Genomic DNA, 20,897 nt, shown 5'->3' with positions numbered 1-20,897 from the left:
GGAGTAATAGAGTACTGTTATAAAGATGGTTGTTGTTGTTATAGGTAAAAAGTTGTTATAGAGAGGTAAAATATAACTAAAAATCCGATTCCAAAAAAAAATTGGTTGTTATAGAGATGTGATGTTATACTAATATGCCTTTATAAAGAGTTCTAACTATATTTTAACTGTAGTAACTTTATCAGATGTCCCCGAAAGGACAATTTAATTTAATGTGACGTTATTTGATAACATGTTTTTGTAACCACAAACAAGTGAAAATAGGAAAAAGGAAGGAGAAGAGAACATATAAGAAAAATCGCATATAAGCAAGCAAATATTTTGTATTATAAGACAGTTTGATTCATAGAATACAATAAGTCACATTTGAAATATGATTGAAAGCTCAATATAAAATGTGAGTCAGTCTCGTCTCCCTTATAATCCCCAATGTTTTTAATATACGGAAGTCATTTTAAAAAACACTATTTTTCATGAGAAACTCACTTTTTTAAGTATTTAATTACCGTAAGTTTGGGAAACTCATTAATGGATTGGTTTATGACACGAGTACATTCTGTGACGCGTGATCAGTTTCATGAGGCTATCATGCTTTTTTGGAAGGTATGGAATGCTTCACAACAATCTGACCTAGAATGGTAACCAGACATTGTCATACATAGAGCCAGTCGCTTCTGGCAAGAGTGGACTGCGACATGTACTAGTGGTAATATTTACTCTGTGTCTGAACCTGATTTTATTGTCAAATGGTTTCCTCCTGATCCGGGTATTCTGAAATGCAACATTGATGTTTCGTGTGATATTAACTCTGGAAGGGACGCAGGGGAAATTTTGTTGAGGATTCAGTTCACCACTGGAAGTTTTATATGATGCACTAATGGTTGAATCCTAACAGTCCATGAAGCTTTGAGCTGGTTGAAGAACCACTACTGCTCATCTCCGATTGTTGTTGAGATGGATTGTCTTTTGGCCAAGCAAGCGTTGGAAAAATCTGAGAGCAGCAATTCTTATTTTGATATTATTGTGCAAGATTGTAAAGCACTCATGTGTGACTTTACGTAGCTATATCTTTGTCTTTTGTTAAACGGTCAGCGAATCTGTGCCATATGTTAGCTCGGGCTGCAGGCGGAGGCTCTATGTCTGATGCTATGGAGTGTATTGTGCATCCCTATCTTTGATTCATGATGTATTGCAGGCTATAATGTAGAATATGCGCCGGATGCACACATTTATGATTTGAATAACAATTGAGTTTATTGCTTCTTTTTGAAAGAAAAAAAAAAAAAGAGTGTTTAATTACCACAAATTAAATGTGTTGCTGATTTTTGTTATAAGGTCGAGCCATTAGATTCAAAGTGAGACAAAGGAATTATTCTGACCTACTGTAAAGTAATTAAGTTGCTATGTTTTTTCGCAATTTCTTATTCTTCAAACATTTTAATAGCCTTTGACTTATTTTAGGAGGAGAAAGTGCATTATAAGTTTGGGAAAACTACACCAACACTCCTATAAGACGACTCAACTATAAATACAATCTGGAATTTTTTTAAAACAAGTCTTGCAGCCTCTAAGTGGTAAAAACTTTACACAAATTCTAGTTTGAATAGTATTTTCATTTTACAATAGTATTAAGTGATTAGATTTGAAAGACATGAGGCATTTTGTAACCAAGCATACTAAAGCAGAATAACTAAAGGACAAATTAAAGCTACAACTAGGAAGTTTTTACATATTTAATTTAATGAAATGTAAGAAAAATATTCATGCTTTTGATTTTTTTAAGAGAATATATAATTTTTTAAATATATATTTTCAAAATCTTAAACATGAAATGAACACAAATTACTTAATAAAATATATCAATTACTTGTAATAACTTTCTCGCATTTTGCACATGTACGCTATTTTCTTTTTCCAAAGAATTGTGATATCTAGTATATAGAAATTTCTCAGTTTTTATTTTAATTTGGTTTTTTAATGTTGTGCTTCAAATATTTTAAAATTACTTGCTAGATGAAAGCTACATGAACGCTCTTTTTCTAATCATATATGTAATTTAATTGTTTTGTTAATTCCTTTCTAGCTACCTTCTTTTAGCCAATTTTTAGGGCACGTGGGGAATGTAGCCCTATGTAAGATTGGCGAAAACACGTAAAATTGATTGACTGGCTATGCTGACTCTGACACACGTTCATCTGCCTAACAACATTTTGTCACTTATTACCTTTGATTAAACTAAACAAAACCACTACCTTTCTATACAACCTAGTATATTAAACTAATACTAATATTCAAGTTATTTATACTTAGACTTTATATATAAGAACGTTCTCTTTTCGCTTTATAATAAACTATAGCTAGTGGTTTGCAAGACCATCAAACATCATTCATGGTTTCACACTATTTGGATTGTGCATAGACCTAAAAAGGAAAAGGAATAAGAAGAAATAATTAGAAACTGCACAAAAGGAAAGAACATAAAACTACTAGTATTAGTACTATTATGAATATAAAATTAAAAGGTAATAGCAAGTCCGACAAATTAATAATTTGGCAAACAGAAAGGCCACAAAATATAATCTCGTGTGTCAACCACAATTTTAGGCTGGTGCATTGTTACCGATGTTCTTTTATTAATTATAAAATAACCTGTTGATCAAAGCCTCAGATCTGACCGACAAAAATGAATTTAAAAAAAGCTCATTGGGTATTTTTCACACAGATGTGATAGGTGATCTCTTAATACGATCAATTATTACATTGATTTTGGTAGTTAGTAGAATAAACGAGCCTGTTTGCAGGGGCGATTTTATTAATTGAAAATAGGTCACGTGAACCCATAGTCATCCAATTAAATTCGGTATATTATGTATATAATTCTTAAAATATATCTAATATTAACTGAAGGAACACATGATCAAACTAGACCGAACACTGATTAATTGTTGGTTTAATCCCTTAAGGATGTGAGATCAAACCCTACTAAATGCACTTTTGCTTCTTTTTTTTTTTTGTTTAAAAAAAAAAAATCTAAGGTGAACTCATCCGCTTGAAATCTTGAATTCGCCTCTGCCTGTTTGGCCAAGTTTTTAATCAGCTTATTTGAAATATATTTTTCAAAAAAAATATTTTTTGTGAGGAACAGTTTGTGTTTGACCAATTAATTTAAAAAACACTTTTGAGCAAAAATTAGGGCCCATTTGTCCATGAGAATTATTCACTTTTTTGCGGAATATTGTTTTTCACTTTTTTCACTTTATGGTGTTTGGCCATAAAAATTTCAAATACAACTTGAAGTTGTATTTGGAATTTGGAAAACAACAAAAAATTGTTTTCCACCATTTTTTTTTTCACCTTTTTTTCACTTTCAATACATTCAAACAACCAAATATTCTTTGCAAAAACTATAACCAAACACAACTCCATCTTCAACTCCAACTCTAACTTCAACTTCAACTTCAAAGTACCAAATAAAGTGAAAAATATTTGGTTTTCATGGCCAAACGCCTACTTAGTGTTTGACCAAACTTTTAAAAAGTATTGTTAAGTGTAGTGTATTTTCTCGCTTTTGGAGAAAAATTACTTTTTTTTAGCTTCTGAAAAATAACTTTTGCTATTCCTCGGAAGCATATATTTTCTCTCAAAAACTTGGCCAAACACTTTACCTTTTTTAAATAAGCACCTTTTGGGGGAAAAAATAAGCATTTTTGGCCTTCCACAAGCTTGGCCAAACAGCAATATTAGATGTTTGAAGAAAAAAGGGTAATATCTACTCAATGTTGCTCGTTAATACTGTACAAAAACAAAATACAAGAAATAGAAAGTTTCTTGGGGCTTTTAATTAAAGGTGACAAAAAGGTTTAAAAATTGAGTTGGGGTAACTCTAGTTTTTTTAATTGAGTAGGGCTGATAAACTTTAGATTAGTGATTAGAGAGTTTTGACTTGCCCCAAAGTTATATTTTTAACACTTTGACCCCAAGCTTTGTTTTTTACACTTTGACTTCAAGTTTTGTTTTTAACACTTTGACCAAACTCATATAAATCACAAAATACCCCTGCCCCCCTCCCCCACACCATCCCTACCCCCACCCCCACCCCCCACCCTGCCCCCTGCCCTTGCCCCCCACCCCCACCCCCCACAAAAAAAAATGCTTTTTTAAAAAAGATTTTAAAAAGTTTTTTTTTTTTTTGTTTTTTTGTACCACCCACCCCGCCGCCCCACCACCTCACCCTCCCAAAAAAAATTAATTCTATTTTTTTAAAAAGTTTTGAAAAGATTTTGTTTTTGGTTTTTTGCACCACCCCAACCCATCCACCCCTCCCCCGCCCTTGCCCCCACCCCCACGCCCACCCCCCACGAAAAGAAATATTTTTTCAAAAAAGATTTTGAAAAGTTTTTTTTGTTTTTTTTTTGTTTGTTTTTTGTACCTCCCCCCCCCCCGCCCCACCACCACCCACCCTTCCAAAAAAAATTAATTGTATTTTTAAAAAAAAAGTTTGAAAGGTTTTTGTTTTTGATTTTTTGCATCACCCCCTCTCCATCCACCCCTCCCCCTGACCTTGCCCCCCACCCCCACTCCCATGAAAAAAATGTTTTTTTAAAAAAGAGTTTGAAAAGTTTTTTTTGTTTGTTTTTTGTACCACTCACCCCGGCGCCCCACCACCCCCACCCTCCCAAAAAAATTAATTTTTATTTTAAAAAAAGTTTTCAAAAGTTTTTGTTTTTGGTTTTTTGCACCACCCCCACCCCATCCACCCTCCCCCCGCCCTTCCCCCACCCCCACCCCCAAACCCCACAAAAATATTTTTTTTTTTTAAAAAGGGTTTGAAAAGTTGTTTTTGTTTGTTTTTTGTACCACCCACCCCCGCCCCCCCCCCCCCACCCTCCCAAAAAAATTAATTTTATTTTAAAAAAAAGTTTTGAAAAGTTTTTGGTTTTGGTTTTTTGCACCACCCCCACCCCATCCACCCTCCCCCCGCCTTTTCCCCCCCCCCCACAAAAAAAATGTTTTTTTAAAAAATATTTTGAAAAGTTTTTTTGTTTTTTTTTTTTTTTTGCACCAGCCCCTACCATCCCCAAAAAAATTAATTTTATTTAAGAAAAAAGTTTTGAAAATTTTTTATTTTTGATTTTTTGCACCACCCACCCCCACCCCATCCATCAACCCCCCCCCCCCCCCCCCCCGTCTCCCCGAAAAAAAGTCTTGAAAAGTAATTTTTTTTTTCTTTGGTTTCTTACTCCACTCACCCACCCAAAAAAAATAATTTTGTTTTTAAAAAAAAAAAGCTTTGAAAAGTTTTTATTTTTTGTTTTTTGCATCCCCCACCCCCCAAAAAGAAATCTTCAAAAGAAGTTTTGAATTAGAGAGAGAGATACCTCCTCCATATGTTGATCCTAGCAAACCCGGAAGAAGGCGAACAAAGAGGAGGCGTGGAATCGGGGAATCATTGCGAACGAGGAAATATTACAGTTGTTGCAACGGATACTACTTGATTCACCCATATTTAGTGATCAACAAAGGGAATCAATGATATTTAGTGATAAACAAACGAAATCAACGATATATAGTGATCAATATATAATACTTAATCAATTTGATGTATTTTGAGTCAGGAAAAATGATTTACTGAGTCAGTATGCACTAAATCTAGTGGTCATTAGAGTGAATTGATGTGAACTACTTGATTCACCCATATTTAGTGATAAACAAAGGAAATCAATGATATTTAATGATCAATGTATAATACTTAATCAATTTGATGTATTTTGAGTCAGGAAAGATGATCTACTAAGTCAGTATGTACTAAATCGAGTGAGCATTAGAGTGAATTGATGTGAACTACTTGATTCACCCATATTTAGTGATAAACAAAGGAAATCAACAATATTTAGTGATCAATGTATAGTACTTAATCAATTTGATGTATTTTGAGTCAAGAGAGATGATCTACTTAATCAGTATGCACTAAATCGAGTGATCATTAGAGTGACTTGATGCGAACTACTTAATTCACCCATATTTAGTATTAAACAAAGAAAATAAATGGTATTTAGCGATGAACATATATGTCTACTAACATCCTTAATGGATTAGATAGTAACTTCATGCATTAGATGGGCAATTCTAAGTGTATTCTTCCTAAATCGAGTGATCATTAGAGTGATTTGATGTGAAGTACTTAATTCGACCATATTTAGTGATAAAAAATGAATTCAATGTTATTCAGTATAAACAAAGGAGTTCAATGTGATCAATATCGTGAATATGTTGCAACAATGGAGGAGTTGTTGCAACATATGAGATACCTAACGACAACATATGAGTAAGTTGTTGCAACATATGAGATACATTTCTTTAGTGACATGTGAGTAAGTTGTTGCAACAACTACGCAACTTGCTTAAACATATGATCCGTATCACTAGATTAGTAACTTGTTGCAACTTCTTCAACAAATGTATGATCTGTTGCAACAATTAACTCATCTGTTGCGACATATTTTTTAGTTTTTGCAATAATTTAAGCAATTGTTTGATTTTTTCCAACAAGGTGAGTAATTTGTTGCAACAACTAAGCAACTTGTTTAAAAAGATTAGTAACTTGTTGAAGCAGATTAGTAACTTGTTGAAATAAATTAGTAACTTGTTGCAACCTCTTCAACAACTGTGTGCATCTGTTGCAACAATTAGTAAGCAAAATAAATAAGTTCATAAACAGAAATTGTTCAATAGACACCTTGGCTCCAAATACCACAACTCAAGTAATAATTTGTTCAACAACTGCCTTCTGGGGTGTAGCAGATTTCCTTGATCTACTTCATCTCCTTCGTTTCCATCATTAGTTTCTTCATCTTCTAGTTCTTCTTCACTTTATTCATTTGTATCTACTGCTTCTTGGCTCTGTTCTTTATCTCTTTCTGAGAATTGATTGTTAATTTGGCTGTCAATTTGTCTATATCTTTTCTCAACATTTGCTGATTCATAAATAGGTTGTCTATTTGTTGCAACAAGTGTAGAACTTGTTGCACTACATTTGTTGCAACAACTACAAATCTGTTGGATATCTTCTATAAACAGAACCAAACCGAAGCTATGTCCAACAGATTTGTAGTTGTTACAACAGAATGTCTACTTGTTGCAACAACTACAAATCTGTAGGATATCTTCTACAAACAGAACTAAATAAGCCGAAGCTATGTCCATGATTTGTAGTTGTTGCAACGGATTGTCTACTTGTTACAACAAGTGTAGAGCTTGTTGCAACAACTATAGATTTGTTGGATATCTTCTACAAACGAAGCAAATAAGCGAAGCTATGTCAACCAGTTAGTGAGTCGTTGCAACAGATTGTCTACTTGTTGCAAAAAGTGTAGAACTTGTTGCAACAACTACAAATTTGTTGGTTATCTTCTACAAATAGAACCAGATAAATACCATGACAAGAACAAAAAACTATATGTTGGATATATTTTCCTAAACCCTAAACCATACCAGGACAACAACAGAAAAACCATCTATTTCACTACAAACACACAACAACAACCTGGATTTTATCCAAACTTTGCCTAAACCCAAAAAAAAAAAAAAAAAAAAAATTCAAAACTTCCTTTCAAGATTTTTTTTTTTTTTTTGGAGTGGGTGGGGTGTGCAAAAAACCAAAAATAAAAACTTTTCAAAACCTTTTTTTTAAAAACAATTTTTTTTTGGTGGGTGGGGGAAGTAAGAAACTAAAAAAAAATAAAAAATTCAATAACTTCTATTTTAAAATAAATTATTTTTTTGGGTTTGGGGGGGGGGGGGGGGGGTTGGTGGTGGTGCAAAAAAATAAAAACAAAAACTTTGCAAAACTTCTTTTTTTAAAACAATTTTTTTGGGAGGGTGGTGGGTGCAAAAAAAACAAAAAGAAAAACTTTTATAACTTTTAAAAAAAAAATATTTTTGGGGGGGTGGGGGTGGGGGGAGGGGGTGAGGGGTGGGAGGAGGCGGAGTGGGGGGGGCACATTAAAAAAAAATTTAAAAAAAAATTGGGGTGGGGGGCGGGGGGGGGGGGGTTGCGAGAAGGAGGAGGGGGTGAAAAAACAAATAAAGAAAATCAAAACTTTAAAAAAAAATCATTTTGGGGGGAGGGGGGGGGGAGGAGTGGGAGGGGGGGGGGGGGTGGGAGGAGGTCGGGGGGGGGGGGGAGCTGGTGAAAAAGCAAATAAAAAAATTTAAAACTTTTTTTTTTAAAAAAATTGGGGTTAGGGGGGAGGGCGGGTGAGGGGGGCGGAGGAGGGGTGGGAGCGGGGGTTGGTGAAAAAGCAAATAAAAAAATTAAATTTTTTTTTAAAAAAAAAATTAGTGTTGGGGGTGGGGGGTGGGGGAGGGGGGGGCGGAGGGGAGGGGGTGAGAGCGGGGGGGGGTGAGTGAAAAAGGAAATAATTTTAAAAAAAAAAAAAAAAATTGGTGTTTGGGGGGGGGGGGGGGGGGGGTGCGGAGGAGGAGTGGGAGCAAGGGGGCTGGTGAAAAAGAAAATTAAAAAATTAAATTTTTTTTTTTTTTTAAAATTGGTGTTGGGAGGGGGGCGGGGTGGAAGCAGGGGGCTGATGATAAAGCAAATAAAAAATTTTAAAATTTTTTTTTAAAATAAAAATTGAGGTTGGGGGAAGGGGGGGTGGTGGGGGTAGGAGAGGGGAGGCTAGTGAGTTTTTTGGGATTAAGTTGGGGTCTTTTTATATTTTGTAAAAGATTAAGAAGTTTTAAAAATTATAATTTAACCTCATTTAACTTAATCATTTTTTTAAGACAAGTTTGACTTTGGCTGATCAAACTTGTCACCAATTCTAATTAGTAGACTTATTTGTCACCATAAGTTAAATCTTCCAAGTTTTTTGTTTCAACACGAATTTTGAATATTCTTGACAGCGTAATTAACAAAATAGGAAAAGCAAAACAGAGGAAAAAATAAAAGTCAACCAGGAAGAATCCTCGTTTAATTTGGGTAAAGAGATGACAGCGATGAATATTCTTGAACTTTATGCACTCATTGACTTTAAGAAATATTCCATCAAAAGCAAATCTATGGACATTTCAAAAATTGGTTGTGCTTTGAAATTTATGAGTAGCCAATATTATTTGTCAAATTCCATCTACAAGAGCAGCAAGAGAAACATAAGAAGAAAGACCATCAAGATATCTAATTGTATGTTTGTTAGAATTTATGAATTCGCGTGCGCGCTTGTATCGCGTTTCACTATTAAAAATTTTATAATGGAATAATTTCATGGGTGCACAAAATAATGGAGTAATTTCATAGGTGGCAGCTAAGAAAATAATGGAATAATTTCATAGGTGATAAATGAGAAAATAAAGGAATAATTTCAGTCATTTAACAATTAGACTTTGGGATATCTAACTTAGGGATCATCGGCAGGGGCGAATCTATATATGAAAAATGGGTCACATGAACCCATGGCCACCCGACTAATCTCGGTATATTATGTATATAATCCTTAATATATATTTAATGTTAATTGAAGGAACACATGGTCAAATTAAGCCAAGTGGAGCACTGGTTACTAGTTAAGTGCTAGGCTTAGTCCCTTAAGGTTTTGGAATCAAATCCTACTTAATGCACTTTGGCCTTTTTTTTTTTTTTTTTTTGAAAAAAAAAAAGAAAATCTAAGGTGAACTCATTCTCTTGAAATCCTAAATTTGTCTCTGCTTATCGGTCAGTTCAGTCCAGTTTTGAATATTATCGGTTCGATATATCAGTTATCGATTTATAAACATGCTAAAGCGATAAACAAACCCATAAGATATTTATTATTGATTTTCGATTAATCGGTTTGCAATCGTTAACGATTTGGTTTTGAGTTTCTCCTCTATATTTTTTTTTCTTTCTATTGTTTTCACTAAATTGTGAGAGCACTAGAGAATGATAAGATATATTTCAAATGTAAATACATTTCATATTATAATCAACAGAGTTTTGGGGAGCTCTCACTCGTGATATATCATCTCAAGTTCGCTAGCCAGTTATTTCTTAGATCATGAACAACATTATTACTAAAGAAAAATAGTTGCTCTAGAAGGAAAAATGAAAACAAGTCAGCATCTTCATAAAGAAAACAACAGCACCAAGCCAACAACTTCAACAATGAAAAAGAAAACAGCAACACCATGACAATGTTTTAGAATTTATCAAGAGACCTCAAAACTAAGAAGTCTGGTCGATAGAGGCAGGCTGGCGAGAGGCTTAGTTTGAGAGAGCTAAGTGTCATAAGATCTTAGGAAATAGGGTTTGAATTTAAATTTAAAGCCACTATTATATAATTAGAGATAAAAAAAGGTAATTTTAATATTATCTTATTGGGTTATCGGTTTAGCCATTAACTAAAGCCAATATAAAAACCAGAAAATTGAACCAATAGTCCAATAAGAAAATTACAAAACCGTTCAAAAACTGTTGACCCAATAACCCGATACCGATAAATTAACAGCATATTTTTTGGTTCAGTTTATCAGTTAAATCGAATTTTGCACACCCTTAATCGCACGAGATTAAAAGCGTTCACTTTGAATAAATTTGAATACCCAAAACTACTTAAGTAATACTTAAGGAACTAATTGAACTTGTTACAAAAAGAAGTGACCATATTTGTCATTTTCTCTAGTTGTGACCCGTCGACACGAGTAGATAGTAGTACATACTTCGTCGGTCCTAATTTACGTGATATAATTTGATTAGGTATAAAATTTTAAAAAAAAACTTTTAAAACTTATGATCTAAATCATAAATATTTATTTAACTGTAAATTATTTCATTAAGGTAATTTTTTTTTTTACATTAAATTATTTTGAAATATAAAAATGCCTCATCGTTTTTTTTAGAAAATATTAAAAAGGAAAGTGTGAGAAGAAGAACACACAAAAAGTACGCGTCCATTTCTCTATATATACACACAACCATATCCAGCTGTTCAAAGTGTCTTCTTTCCACTTTCCCTTCCTATTTTATCCCCCCTTTTTTCTCTCAAACATACAGATTAATAACCTTCCATACATCCATTTTCTTGATTATCAAAAAATCACAACAAAAATGGGTTCTTCTTTATCCCTTTTCTTGACTCCACGTCATTCCACCACTGTTCCCAGTCTTGGTGACTTGCCTGAAAGTTGTGTGGCTTCAGTTATGGTTTATTTGGACCCATCTGAGATCTGTAGCATGTCAATGCTTAATAGGGGTTTTAGGGCTGCTAGTTCTGCTGATTTTGTGTGGGAATCTAAGTTGCCTTTGAATTATGAGTCTATTATTGAGAGGGTGTTTGATGATTTTGATACCAATTTGTGTAAAAGGGATATTTATGCTAGGCTTTGTCGACCCTCTTATTTTGATGGTGGCACAAAGGTCCAATCGTTACCCCTTCTTATGTTACATATCTATTATTATGATTTTTTTCCTTCATTTGTAAATGTTTATATAATTTCCCAATTTGTCTTGCAAATATGGGGTTTTGTTGTCAAATTTTGATTTATTCCCTCTATTTTTTGTTCATTCTTGGAACTTTAGAATTTTCTTGAAAGGTGTAATCTTTTTTTTTTTTTTATATATATATAGGAATGTTCAAAAGGTATGTTTTAGATGATCAAACGAAATTTAGGTGAAATGGGGTTGTCTACTTTTAGGAAATATCGTAGGGATATGATTTTTTTGATTTAATATTCTGCATAATGAGAAATTTATCTAGCATATATTGGGTTTTGTTGTTAAAGTTTGAATTTTTCCCATATGTTTTTTTCATTCTTGGAGAAGATAATTATTTTTCTTTAGAATTTCTTGAAAGATGAAGTTTTTTTTTATAGGAATGTTGATAAGTTCGGCTGAACATGATTGAACGAAATTTAGGTGAAATGGGGTTGTCTACTTTATAGGAAATATCATAAGGATACTCTTTTTGTGATTAACTATTCTGTATAATTGTTCAAATAGGACCAGCAAATAATTTAAACCATCATGCTTGTTCTGATGGTTTTATTGATTGGATTTATGCAGAAGGTTTGGTTAGATAAGGGTACAGGAAGGGTTTGTCTATCAGTATCTGCAAATGGCTTGGCGATAACGGGCATTGACGATAGGAGATATTGGAGCCGTATTGAAACAGATGAATCAAGGTGAGGAGTTAAAATTGTTTTGCTTATGTTATCAAGTTATAGTACAATGTATAGTTGTATGTGTGTGTTTATGGATACATGTGTTTTCAGAGTGGCTGAAAGTTAAACTATTCGGGCACTTTTGATGAAACCCTCTTTCGAAAAGGTTCTTTTTAGGTGATTTAAATTTGGTCTTCCATGTCTCCTCTTTCCCTGTTACTTCTGATTTTGAAATTGAAACCTGAGTGGTAAATTGATTCCTTATGCAATTCTGGTACTTTAATCCATTGGCTGTTTCTCATTCTGGCCTTGTGGGCTATGCCAAAAAAAATTAGTGCAACTTTTGGGGAAGTCTTTTATGTTATGGTACTTGGAAATTAATCTGAACGATTCAATACATTTGTAGCAGTATTGCTTGGAAGATCTGTGCTTGAGTTACACAAGATGCTGTACGCTCCTTTGGAGTACTATAAGCTCTATTTAATCTAAAAAAAGTTACACAAAGGGCTGTCCAGTACGTTGTCAATATCAGTAGTATTTATTATACTATTATCTTTAGTTGAGAGCAATTTTCCTTGAAAAGAGAAATGTTCAAGTTCCACCTTCCACTGTTTGCAAGTCATCATGATTTACCTGGTAGTTCTAGTTGGGAACTCTCCTTACCGTTAGTATGCTCATCACATCGAAAGCTTGTAACTCACAGGCAGACCTTAATTGAAACATAAGTCCTTGTTTCTTAGAGGTCCAAAACAGAAGTATCATAAAGACCTCCCATATTCCCCAATGATCCACGGAAGTTAGAGAGAACAAAGAAGATTGTGCTTTTGGCACCACACAACTTCACCTGTGTGCATGTCTGTGTGTATCTGGATACTGCAATTGAGGATAAAATGAATTCCTATCACAGACTCAGAACTTCAAATGGGGCTTTAATTATCAAATTTCATACCATAGATGTGCAAAGCCAATATCTTTTGAATATATCATAGTACCGGTAAAATTTTCAAGAATACCTCTTTTGCCTAACCTCCCAAGCATAAGAAAGGTAAAAAATGATATGTATTTGCTGAAAGGTCTGACTTTTAAACTATGACATACTTGTATTATGTTTGAAATTTACTGCTGTATTGTTGTATAAACTAAACGCTACCACATCTTGATACAAAATACTTAAAGGATTTCTTTTCCTTTCATTCCCTGCAGATTCCAGTCCGTTGCATATCTCCAACAGATCTGGTGGTTTGAAGTGGATGGAGAGGTTGATTTCCCGTTCCCAGCAGGGTCTTATAGTATTTTCTATAGACTGCAAGTGGGACGTGCCTCTCGAAGATTTGGACGGCGAATTTGCAACTCCGAGCATGTTCACGGATGGGATAAAAAACCAGTACAGTTCCAGCTCTCAACATCAGATGGCCAGCAAGCTACAACCCAGTGTAACTTGAAAGAACCTGGAAAATGGAAATACCACCATGTAGGAGACTTTATTGTCACAGGGTCTACAACAACTACGAAAGTTAAGTTCTCCATGACCCAAATCGATTGTACACACACCAAAGGTGGACTTTGTGTAGATTCTGTGTTAATATGCCCGAGCGAGTTTACAGAGAGGTTAAAGCGTTTTTAATTTGCGGCTAACCTTCTCTTTAGGAAAGAGTTTGTAAAAGAGTTAGAGTTAGCACTATCCGTAGTTCCAGAGAAGTTAGTAAGGAACGGCGATCAGCTTATATTAGATCAAGTCAATGTGTGTGTACGTGTATGGCGGGCTTTTTAAATCCCAACTACTCGTTAGTAGATGTCGTAGGCTTTCTCCACTCGGAACATTTATTGTACTGAGTCTTTAGTATATTTGTTGTACTGAGTCTTTAGTGTATGTTAAATCAGACTACTTCTTTTCATGTGTACTTTTCAAATTTGATCCTAGCAAACGAATGGAAGCTAGCTCCTTTGGGTTTGATTGAAATATTGAATTCCTTTTTCTGCATGGAATGATATTTTTGATGTGTTGTATAGAATGACATCAACATTGGTAAACTTAGAAGGCTTCCTCAAAGTGGAAAACTGCAGTGCGCTTTGCCTCTCTTCCCTCTCGTGCCCTTGGATTTGGATAATCTACTAACAGATTGCCTAACAGGAGGGGCAAAAATTGTCGACACAGGTTATGGTTCATTCCTTCGAATGATTGTTTGGTTGAACATGAACCGAGTCAAAGACCAGTCTGCTAATTTCAGAACTTTTTTTTTTTTTTTTCACTTGTTTGCTTTTGAAATATCCAGCTATGCAAGAGTTATAGCATAACAGCAGAAAGTGTATCACACATTCAAAATCATTTAGTTGTCTTCTTTTCGTTTTTTGACAGAACTCTCTCAAGAAACAACATTTTCAATAGATTGAGACTACCGTTACACCATTTTAGCTAGATCTTTAATGAATATATCGCTCAATACTCGTTAGAATTCTATAGAGATCGAAGGGCCCAGGTTACGTTGGCTGCCAAACAGGGGCCCTGCAAGCCCTCGTCGAATGGACAAGTATTGGAAGGAGAAAGGGAAATCATGTCATGTCTGCATGTCATGATTTGGGTTAATATGAATCTATATTGTATCCTAAATGGAAATTGTGACTTATCTGCATGTCAGCAGGTGGTAATTGACGAGAAATATATTTGCAAATCAATGTTTGTTTTACAAATTTACCTATTAATTATAACTTGAAATAGAAAACTTGAAGTTGTAAAACTTGTTTACGAAGTATTTACCTGAAATATTTCAAATAAAAATTCATGTCTAAACGCAATTTCAACAAATTATTAATTTTTTTTTTTTCAGCCCAAAAAAAAAAAAAAAAAAAAAAAAACAGACGAAGAAGAAGAAACCAAACGAGTGCCCCTCCATGCAATCTCACATCTGATTGCCACATAATTATTCCATTCGCTAGATAACTAACTTTTTTTTTTCTCCCTTATTGACTGTTGTTCCTTGTCTCTCTCTCTCTATCTGTCTATGTTCCATACCTCTTTTCTTTTGTATGATTAATGATATGAGTTCATGACCTTTTCAGCATTGTTTCTACTCGTACATCGACGGTTCCCATTGTTGTAAATGCAAGATTCAGAAAATTTGTACGTGTAGATTTCTAAAATCTACTATCCAAGTGACATATTACTACGTGACCCAAATTATTTTACATTATGAGTTTGCTGGAGATGGAACCAATGGCTTCGGCTATTGGAGTATCGATACCAGTGCTCCGTTTCTTACTATGTTTCGTTGCAACCATTCCTGTGAGTTTTTTCCATAGATTTGTTCCTTGCACCAATGGTAGGCATATTTATGCTGCCATATCAGGTGCTGTTCTGTCCTACATGTCGTTTGGATTGTCGTCCAATTTTCATTTCTTGGTGCCTATGGTTTTGGGTTATGCTTCTATGGTTTTCTGCCGTCCTTATTGCGGGATCATCTCTTTCTTCCTTGCATTTGGATATCTTATTGGATGGTACGTTAATTCTCTATTTGGATTATTTTCATTTGCGATCTCTGTTTTATTGGAAATGTCAGTACTTACCGGTCGTGTGGACATAAAAAAATGTGAAATTTGAAAAGAAGTAGTATTTGGAAAAAAGTTGAAAAATGGTATTTGGAAATTGGAGTTGTGTTTGGATATGAACACAACTTGGAAAAATGTTGAGTTTATGTGAAAACAGATACATTGAAGTTTTTTGAATTCCGGAAAATTGTACAATTCTATGTCCAAAAATGATTCCGGAATAAAATCCCGGAAAAGAGTGAAAATTATCCATGGCCAACGGGTCCTTAATGAAGGCTTAAGAGTATAACTGCATTATCTTCATTGTCTTGAAGGAAATCTTCCATTGCCATTGTTCCTTTGAAGAAGAACTAATCTAAAGAGCCGCCCATCCAACCGCTTAAACTAAAAACAGCTGGGAGGCGTATAAATATATAATTCATGTATAATATGTGTATAAACGTTTATAATAACTATATAATCTATGTATATCAGCTAGCAAAAGTAATTAAACAGTGAATTCGGCCGGCTATTTTTGTAAAGACGCTTGTTTTAACATCTATTATTATGAGGTATGGTGAATGAGCATTTTGAGCTGTATTTTTTTATGGCTAATAAATTTCGGAAGGGCGGTGGCTCACCGCTCACAGTTCTAAACTCAATGAGTAATGGGTCCGCCCCTCTATCTTTCTCCACTTAAATATCAGGCTTTTGTCTGTGACAAAGTTTTGTGCATTAGCGCACTCTTACCACTAGACTAAAGCCCTGGGGCTCTTTTGACCTGTATTTTTATGTAGCTCTTGTGCTAATGAGGAAACGCTTAGTTCTTTAGCAGACATTTGATGTTATTATTGCAGTATGAAGTACTGTTTTCCAAGTGAATCTCCCCCAACCCCCAAGAGGAAATAAAGCATTCCCTGTTGAACCATTTCCTTGTTATGCTAGTTGCAATTTTTTATATTCTGTGAATGAAAACCTTTTAAACTCCATGTAATATTCCAACTTTTTGGTACAGCCATGTGTACTACATGAGTGGTGATGCATGGAAAAAGGGAGGAATGGATGCTACAGGTAAGAACGTACTTCCTCTTTGTCCTAGTCTTGGTTTCACCTTTCGATAATAACGAAAACAAATCACAGTCTCTAACTGCTGTAATTTTTGTTAATCTGTTCAATCCACTTCTGTGTTTGAGACAAATTAAGCATATGATATTTCTTTAGATCAAAATGTTTCTTGTAAACAGAAATTAAATAAAATCTCAGTTCATGATGAGGTCGGACATTGTTGATTCATGTAGAAATCTACCGAATTTAAAACACGAAACACAATTTATGGACCTCAGCGAGCTGATTTACTGCAGGTTGCATGAATAATTTTGATCATCCAGCTAGGAATACTCTGTATCATTATGATCTGTTCATTGTATTTTGTTTTCACTTCTGGATGTTGTACTGTTAATAGTGTTCACATTTAGCTTACTGAACATTGATTTAATTGGTTCTCTCTTCTAAAATTTTAGGAGCTCTTATGGTGATTTCGCTGAAAATAATTTCATGCGTGATGAATTACCAAGATGGATTATTGAAGGAGGAAGATTTGCGTGAAGCTCAAAAGAAAAATCGTTTGCTCGAGTTGCCATCATTACTTGAGTACTTTGGTTACTGTCTCTGTTGTGGAAGTCATTTTGCAGGACCAGTATATGAATTAAAGGATTACCTTGAATGGACAGAGAGAAATGGTGTAAGTTCATGTCATCATTATATTCTGGTACCATTAATTGTTGTTCTGCGCAATAATGTTTTTGTATATATATAATATGTCGATATCTTTTGAATATAATATAAAATAAATATCAATTTGGGATAGGAATCGAGCTGTAAACCACCACACTTTCACATCCAAAACATCTCACAAGATTAAGTTTGTCAATAAGCCGACATTACTTGTGTAAAATTCTGCATATGCCATTGGTTCTTCCCTTTGCATCTCATTGTAACAACTAACTAATTAAGCCCTTCTCTCAGATCTGGAAACCTTCAGACAAAGGACAACCATCGCCTTTTGGGGCAACGTTAAGGGCTATTCTTCAAGCTGGTCTATGCATGGGATTGTATATCTATCTGGTGCCTCTTTTCCCAATTTCTAAGTTCTTGGATCCAATGTACCACGAATGGGGTTTCTGGACACGGTTGGGTTACCAATATATGGCTAGCTTTACTGCACGATGTAAATATTATTTCATATGGTCAATCTCAGAAGTTGCTATCCTCGTATCTGGTTTCGGTTTCAGTGGTTGGACAGACATGACTAATCCACCAAAACCACAGTGGGACCGTGCTAAAAATGTTGACATATTAGGTGTTGAGCTTGCAAAGAGCTCAGTTCAGATACCTCTTGTATGGAACATTCAAGTTAGCACCTGGCTGAGGCACTGTAAGGATCTCTCTTTTTAATCCTTTTGTATGGTAAGATACTTGCAAAAACACAATGTGAAAAACTGGTGAGCTAATGTCACTCCTACTAACGTTTTATTCTACACAAAACTCTTTTCTAGTCTGTTGTAAAAAAAAAAAAAAAAAGAGTTTTTGACTTTTAACTTCTCATTTTATCCCAACATGCTTTTTAACTATAGAAATGTCATAACATGTTTAGATTGGAAGGTCAAAGGGTAATTTTGATATGTGTCAAAAGTCTTTCTTTTTTCCCTTAAAAGGTTGGGCTTATTCAAACACCGCCATGCAAAATGACACACAGGAAGTACTTGTTATGTTGCAATGCGTTGTATTTTCCAGGAAACTGATGTAGACAAGCTTTTATGATTTATCAAATAAGGTTCATATGTCTCAAATTTTAGTCCTCATCTTTTAGTGAATGTGTAACCCTGTGACAAAGCTAAGCATGATGCAATTGTTTTATGATTAAATATCTCCTATTTTCTGCAGATGTATATGAGAGGCTTATACAGAAGGGAAGGAAGCCTGGTTTCTTCCAGTTGCTGGCCACACAGACTGTTAGTGCTGTATGGCATGTAAGTGGATATTTTCACGCAACGTGTTATTCAATCTATCTTCTAAAAGATTCATATGATGGCTCATAATCTTGTCCAGATGAATTTTCATGGAACTATAACTTCTATGCAAAAACATCTATTCAATCATGCATCAGAAATTCATTTTGCCTATGGTGGCATCAGAATTTCACTAAAATTAGCTTTACAGTACTTTATATAAAGTTTTGTATTTCTTTTTGAAGTTTAATTCTTTTCATATATGTTCTCTAACTATAGAAATACAAGTCCTCACACATTTTATCTTTTAATATATACCTCTGCAAATTCATTTATGCTGCATAAAACTATTGATTTCAACCACATCGTTGACATCCCTACTTGTCCTCCAAAACTGTTGCCACTTATATAATGCTAAACACAATAGAAGGGAATTTTTTTTAATTGTATATTTAACACTTCTCAGCACTAGCTGGTTCTATTTTCTAACCTCAGAAATCCAAAATTAAGTACTCAATGCAAAGGGAATATACTTTGGACAAGATACTTTGCGCTCTTTGTGTTTTGTCTGCCATGGCAACCTCCACTTCGCTTTTTTTTTCTTTTTTGCTAAAGCACTTCTGATTCGGCTATAGTTCTTTAAGAAATATCTTGTCTAACTAAAGTTGATTGTGTTACACTACAGGGGTTATATCCTGGCTACATCATATTCTTTGTTCAGTCTGCTTTGATGATTGCTGGATCAAGAGGTACTTAATTTCAGCTAATACCTAGCTAGATCAGTCGTATCTACCTTTTATATATATGCTTTAATACAATCTTTCTTTGTCTATGAGCAGTCATTTACAGATGGCAGCAAGCTACAAGTAGTGCTCAGTTTCAAAAGATGCTGGTATTCATGAACTTTGTATATACACTGCTGGTGCTGAACTACTCTGCTGTTGGATTCATGGTTAGTTTACATGACATGTTTTCTTTTTACACATTCTTTAATGTCATGACGTATTTTAAAATCATAAGTTATAGGGATATTTTGTTGTGTGCTAAAAGTTTTTCTTTCTTAAAACTGTATCCAGTCAAACACTGTCATATAAAATGAAACGGAAGGAGTATAAGTTAAAATCTTTAATTGACATAAATTGACACTAGTTTTGTTGCTTACGTTTTACAGGTCCTAAGCCTGCATGAAACACTTACTGCTTATGGAAGTGTATACTATATTGGAAGTACTGTACCAATTCTAGTGCTCCTTCTTGGTAAAATGATTCAGCCAGCAAAACCTGTCAGATCTAGAGCCAAAAAAGAAGAATGAATCAGAATCTGGTTTCTGGAGATTGTTTTTTAGAGTTCTTGGTGGAAGAGTAGTGCTGTTCTGATTTGTATAAATCATCAGTTTTGATTGCTGTAAAGTACTAGTTAGTTCAGCTGTTGGAGTTCATTCATTTTTTTTGTGCGGAATGCCCTTCAAAGGCACGGTCTTTAACTTTTGCCCCTCAAATTTGAAATCTTTAATTTTTGTCGTTCGCCTAAAATCCATGAGTTCTGGGTTTGAACCATCGCTCAGTCAAATATTAAAAAAAAATTGCAAGGCAGATGTTTGTAGCAAAGTAAGGTCTATTCAGGCATAAGTCTGACTGAATAGGCCTAATTTTTTCCAACTAAGTATTAAAAAAAAAAATGCCTAAAGGCAAACCTTTGCCTTATGCCTGAAGGAAGGCAGAATTTTGCCTTGTAGTGAAGGCAAAATTCTACCTTAAGGTAGAGTTTGAAACTATGCCTTACAAATCCAAACTCTACTTTGCGATTTTTTTAAAATTTTTGATTGAGCGGGGTTTCAATTCCGAAACCAAGGGATTTTTAGCGAATGCCAAAAATTAAAGACCAGTGTCTTTGAAGGACAATCGTGCAAATGACCCGCGAGTTGATTTGCTCCATTCAGATGAGTAGGCCCAACTTCTAAGGTTCTACAGAACTGTTATTTAGAGAGGCCCAATTTTGTGTCTCAGCAATATTGTAGAAAATAGTAAAAATTGCGTGGGATGGACATTTTTTGGACCACTTGTTAATATTTAGCAACTGTTAAAATTGTAATTGAGAATTAACGAATATTTAAATAAAGTGGACTCAAATCTTTTACTAGTGAATCTCTGAATTCCAGTTAATTTTTCATGGAGTTTTAAACTATCACATTTCAAACTCCAGTATTTTTTGTAGAGTTTTCACAGCCGTAGTTCA

At 34.4% G+C, this 20,897-nt stretch overlaps 2 protein-coding genes across 3 annotated transcripts; both read left to right on the top strand.

Annotated features, from left to right (window-relative positions):
- The first annotated feature begins 10,959 nt into the window (after positions 1 to 10,959).
- Positions 10,960 to 14,113, top strand: LOC132039582 (F-box protein PP2-A12-like). 2 transcript variants are annotated; one of them, XM_059430076.1, is made up of 3 exons: positions 10,960 to 11,389; positions 12,035 to 12,153; positions 13,309 to 14,113. In XM_059430076.1, exons 1-3 carry the CDS (start codon positions 11,081 to 11,083, stop codon positions 13,754 to 13,756), a joined length of 876 nt encoding a protein of 291 aa, XP_059286059.1. In that variant the 5' UTR covers positions 10,960 to 11,080; the 3' UTR covers positions 13,757 to 14,113. The 2 variants fall into 2 exon arrangements, with proteins under 2 accessions (XP_059286059.1, XP_059286060.1); XM_059430077.1 differs by having other exon boundaries at positions 10,961 to 11,389; positions 13,336 to 14,113.
- A 1,159-nt stretch (positions 14,114 to 15,272) lies between these two features.
- Positions 15,273 to 20,356, top strand: LOC132039912 (lysophospholipid acyltransferase 1-like). Its single transcript, XM_059430471.1, has 8 exons — positions 15,273 to 15,624; positions 16,670 to 16,725; positions 17,175 to 17,395; positions 17,680 to 18,088; positions 18,598 to 18,683; positions 19,348 to 19,411; positions 19,502 to 19,614; positions 19,834 to 20,356. The coding sequence occupies exons 1-8, from the start codon at positions 15,320 to 15,322 to the stop codon at positions 19,972 to 19,974; spliced, it is 1,395 nt and encodes a 464-aa protein (XP_059286454.1). The 5' UTR covers positions 15,273 to 15,319; the 3' UTR covers positions 19,975 to 20,356.
- Positions 20,357 to 20,897: the final 541 nt, after the last annotated feature.

The sequence above is a fragment of the Lycium ferocissimum genome, chromosome 12 (assembly GCF_029784015.1).
Source record: "Lycium ferocissimum isolate CSIRO_LF1 chromosome 12, AGI_CSIRO_Lferr_CH_V1, whole genome shotgun sequence".
NCBI lineage: Eukaryota > Viridiplantae > Streptophyta > Magnoliopsida > Solanales > Solanaceae > Lycium > Lycium ferocissimum.
This window is presented reverse-complemented; position numbering and strand designations above follow the sequence as displayed.